We start from the raw sequence: 5,287 nt of genomic DNA on the forward strand, positions 1-5,287 counted from the left end.
AATTTGCATCTGAAAGCCTGACATTCTGATTTAGTGGTTTATATTTTCCTAAATATAATAATATAAACCAGGGGTGGGGAACTTTTTTTCCGCCAAGGGCCATTTGGATATTTATAACATCATTTGCAGGCCATACAAAATTATCAACTTAAAAATTAGACTGCCATATTTGGTCAAACATTTAATTAACTCACCCTACATGGCTTGGCCTTGATTTCGTGGGCCTCATACAACCTGTGGGCCAGATATTCCCAACCCCTGAACAAACAGTTTTGAGTACTCAATATATCAGAAATACAACTATCTATTTAAAATTGTTAACTTTCAACAATATGACACATCAGTAAACATTAACACAATATTCTAGCAATCATCTTATATGAAATAAATGTAAAACAAATTTCTCAACAACAGGAGTCAAGTTCATCTAATAAAAAATTTTATTTAAAAAACCTAAACAAACATTAAACACTTTTAAATTGAAATAAGTTGTGAAACTTCCTTTTCCCTTTTATGAACAGAAAGTTTCAAAAATAAAAGGACAAATATAATTCTAGATATTTCGTTGTTTTCTAATATTTTAGTAAATTATTTATTCAATCGCTTCTTTAGGTTCTCAAGGTGTTCCACATTAATATCTTCCAATGCCAGTACCACTGCTTTAGACAAGGAGGGATTAAATGAAATAGTCATTAGACAGCACAAATCTATTAAATCTCGCTGACATTTCTGCAAACCCTCCAGGAACTTCTGATATTGAAGAGGGTCCTTTTTTAACTTTTTCATCTCTGCTACTGAAAACCCTATCAGACCAGCAAGTATTTCATCTACAAAGTCTACATCTAGATATGCAGTTCCATCAGAAATCTTTGCTGTTATACTCCAAATGCCACCAGAACTTGAGAGATTTCCAGTTAAGGTTACGATAAAGGCTTTGACTTTCACTGTTATAACTTCCTTTGGTTTGCTGGCCATTAGAACAGACAAATAGATAAAGGGTGGAGAATACAAATCCATGGTGTTAGAAAGTTTAGTGCTGTTCTCTGATGATTTTAAAGAATAATTCCGTAAACGCTGATCATTTCCATTATAAATTTGTGAACTTCTTTTTGGAGTTCTGACCAGTTCTCTATTTAATATTGTATTATTTAAGGAATGTACATTTGAACTGATGATAGTTTGTTTCACTTTATTATCTGTCTCTGAGTTCTTATCTTTATTTGAAAAACCATGGGTTATGGATACATTATGATTAACTGAAAAAACACCATTGTTGTGGTCTTCATCAGTCATTTGTTCAGATAAATTATTTTCATTCCAATTATCATTTCCATTTTTGCCAATTAAAGAAAAATTATTCAGAGTATTAGGCTTATATGAAGATCTTGCTATACTGTCATCTGGTATTCTGTTCAAAGTCAATGGCTGCAATTCTTTAGTCTCCATTTGTTCTTTCTGGACAGCTTCTTCTAAAAGCAAGGCCTCTGCTAAGGAAAAGTCATCTAATTCCCCATCAGTGAAATGCACAGATTGATTTGGTGGTTTCTCCTTTGGTCTTGGAGAAATAACAAGTCCTGGTTCAAAACTTGACTGTCCTGTGGGAATAGTATTTGAGGAACTACCTATGCTGAAACATCTTCTTTCCAAGGAGGTGTCATTATTTGCTGCAAACACATCATTTTCATCAAGACTTGCCAAGAGTTCTTCATCAGAAGGTTCTAATTCAAGCTCTATATCATCTGTATTTCTAGGGATGTTTTGGTTAGAATTATTTGGTATGACTGAAACTATAGGATCAGGTTCCCCAATTAATCTTCCAAGTACTTTTTCTTGGGCATATTCCTCTAAAAGAGCATCTACTTCTCCTCCCAACACCTTCACATTTTCTGGTTTCAATAAGAGAACACCAAGACGAAAAGAAATGATTCCATATATCAAAATTTTTGTACCTGGAGGAAGATGACTATGAAGAACTGGAATAGGCTGATATTCCATTCCCTGCACTTGTACAATTCCATCAGTTAGCTGTAGCATCAACATTCGTGAAGGCTTGGCTTCCCAAGGCTTTTGGGTTACTTGTGTTTCAGCTGTAATTAACTCATTCATAGTATTCTTTCCTCTCAACTTTTGCATCTGGGAATATGCAGGCTGACTTACATCAACCAATGAATTAATCTGCAGAGCAAAAAATCCATTCAGCTCTCCTTTTGGGACTTCTAAAATGTCATCAGGTAAAAGAGGATGCTCTAAATCTTTCAGATCGGTAAGGAGCCATTGCTCAAAAACTTGTTTATTCATTTGTGCTTGACTCAAATTAATATTATCATTTTCTTCTTGGATCCAGTTAATACAAGCTTCCAACCACGTTACAGGTACCTTAACATGCCATGTAGCTAAAAGCCAGGTTTCAACTCTTAATGCAACACTAGTTACACTCATTTCTTTTAAATAAAAGAAATATTATACATCTGTTACCTAAAAACAAAAAACAAAAGCAAAAGAATTATAATTCAGTGTTTAGAATTATAGTTCAACTTAAATGTTGCTTAATTATGCACAATGCACAAACAGGCATAACCATACCCTTTTGATTTTTCTCACTTTCAGCATCTTCAAATTCTTTCACTTTCTACATATCCAAAATTCAAATACAACAAGTATATTATGAGAAAAGCAAAAGCTTTGAAAGCTAATTTAGCCAAATTACTTCTCTGACCTATTATAAATTTCTTAACTTTTCTAGCTCAGATTTTTCATCTGTAATACGACAATAACACCATCTATCTTACAGGGTTGTTATGAGGATTACATAACATTTAAAGCATAATGTCAGATCTATGAAAGACACACAGTAAATAGTAATTATTGTTAATATAATTATCAGATTTTAATAATTTAAAACAATATCTGAGTTTGGGTTTCAGAAATATTCTAAATTCTAATAAAAGCAACCTCCTAACTATTCAGGCAATAGAAAAAAAAGAAACAATATTCACTAAGATTATTTTCATAGCTATAATTCATACTCTATTAAAACATACCATTGTGCATGACCATACAGACTTAAATATGTAGTCTAAGGATAAAGTTAAAACAAATAACAATAAATTCTGAGCTGACATAAAGCATCTTATTTGTTTAGCTAAATAATTTCAATAGTCCTATGAGGTAAATATACTTCTGATTTTCTCAGTATGATAAAACAGAAGCAAAACAGTAAAGACTAACCAACCCTATATTCACAAAAGTATTATTTTTTCCTTCTACAGATAAAAATATCTAAGAGTTAGCCCTAGCCGTTTTGGCTCTGTAGACAGAGCATCGGCCTGAGGACTGAAGGGTCCTGGGTTCAATTCCAGTCAAGGGCACATGCCTGGGTTGCAGGCTCTGTCCCCAGTAGGGAGTGTGCAGGAAGCAGCCGATCAATGATTCTCTCTCACTGATGTTTCTCTTTCCCTCTCCCTTCCTCTCTGAAATAAATATATATTTAAAAAAATATCTAAGAGTTAAAATTTATAAAAGTTTTAATACATCCATAAGAAAACTTACCATTTGGAGCAGGAACATAGGATTTGATGATAGGACTTGGAACTGGTTGTTCAGTGGGGTACTTGTAACTTCTACTGCTCAGAAATAGCCCCAGGAGCTAAGACAAGAAGCAGTAAAGGTTACGAGGAAGCTGCAGAATCACTGGCCTATTTTCCTAAGTGTAAGAGTTTGAAGGCATGATTTTTCAGATCCCTGTTATCAATCAGGGTAGAGTATAGGTAATACAGAATTTTAAAAATGAGGTTTGGAGTGAGATGAACAAAAGCAAGTGACCATGAGAAATTTATACCCTCTAAACTTGTTTCCTTGTCTATATAGTACTTACTTCATGGGTTACTATTAAAAATTAAAGGAGATGGGAGAGGATAGAGGACAGAGCACCAGCCCAGGTACAGATATTAAGCAGTTAGGTCAGCTGACCCAGGACAAATCTGGCCCAATTAGGCTGCTCACCTAGGCCTCAGAATTACCACCTCTGTGGCCACTCAGTCACAAGGCATCTGTAGGCGGAGAAGTGGACCACCCAGAAGGTGTCCAAGGCCCACAAATGACTGGAGGCTGAAGCAGGCCAAAGCAGCTGAGGCTGAAATTAAACAGCACTGCCTGCAGAGGGAGAAAGAGTTCAAGGCCAAGGAAGCTGGGGCTCTGGGATCCCATGGCAGTGGCAGCACTGAGATGGAGGAGGATAACCAGGAAAAGATAACAGTCTAGACCAGCGGTTCTCAACCTGTGGGTCGCAACCCCTTGGGGGTTGAACGACCCTTTCACAGGGGTCGCCTAAGACCATCGGAAAACACATATATAATTACATATTGTTTTTGTGATTAATCACTATGCTTTAATTATGTTCAATTTGTAACAATGAAAATACATCCTGCATATCAGATATTTACATTACGATTCATAACAGTAGCAAAATTACAGTTATGAAGTAGCAATGAAAATAATTTTATGGTTGGGGGTCACCACAATATGAGGAACTGTATTAAAGGGTCGCAGCATTAGGAAGGTTGAGAACCACTGGTCTAGACCTACGTCTGGCAGAACAGGGATGAAGTCCTGGATAACTTTTGGCCTTGCCTGGGACTTCAGGCAGATATCTATGAAAACTACTGCATAAATAGATAAGAAGAGAGAAGTACTTGTTCCATGGATTGGCTTTTTAGATGCCTTAATGGGATATGAACCATTAGCAAAGCTTGAGCTATTTCTTGTGAAAGGTATTACTTCTGTATATTATATATGGTAGGTCTTCATTTTATGTCGAATGGCAAATGCTACTTCTTTGTAGAAGCTTAAAACTTATTCAAAGATTTCAATTTTTACCTCGTATTTCTTAGAAATTTAATCAATATATACATTGTCTGGTTCCTTATGTCTTTTAGCTCAAGTAACATATCAGTACTGACTTTTTCTTTCTTAGATGTAGTTAAAAAAAAAAATACAATTTTTTGAAGAAAGAAAAAGGGGTTAAATTTTTTCCGCCTACAGCTCTCTTGGAGGTCAGGGGTTTTATCTATGAAAAAGTAGTAAATAGCCCAGCCTGGGTGGCTCAGTGGGTGGGCGTCAACCTATGAACCAAGAGGTCAAGGTTCGATTCCCAGTCAGGGCACATGCCCAGACTGCAAGCTGGATCCCCAGTGTGGGGCATGCAGGAGGCAGCTGGTCAATGATTGTATCTCATCACTGATGCTTCTATCTCTCTCTCCCTCTCCGTTCCTCTCTGAAATCAATAAAA

General features: G+C 35.9%; 1 protein-coding gene across 1 annotated transcript in view; it reads right to left on the minus strand.

Moving 5' to 3' along the window:
- Positions 1-449: 449 nt before the first annotated feature.
- The window catches only part of RMI1 (RecQ mediated genome instability 1), a 10,978-nt gene continuing 6,140 nt past the window's right edge, over positions 450-5,287 (minus strand). Inside the window, exons 2-3 of the mRNA XM_005868274.2 lie at positions 3,550-3,646; positions 450-2,475 (exon numbers count right to left, since the gene is read on the minus strand). Coding sequence (XP_005868336.1) covers positions 589-2,439 — 1,851 coding nt within the window. The 5' untranslated portion in view covers positions 2,440-2,475; positions 3,550-3,646 and the 3' untranslated portion in view covers positions 450-588. The remainder of the gene's footprint in view (positions 2,476-3,549; positions 3,647-5,287) is intronic.

This window comes from Myotis brandtii, unplaced genomic scaffold (assembly GCF_000412655.1).
Source record: "Myotis brandtii unplaced genomic scaffold, ASM41265v1 scaffold266, whole genome shotgun sequence".
Classification (NCBI taxonomy): domain Eukaryota; kingdom Metazoa; phylum Chordata; class Mammalia; order Chiroptera; family Vespertilionidae; genus Myotis; species Myotis brandtii.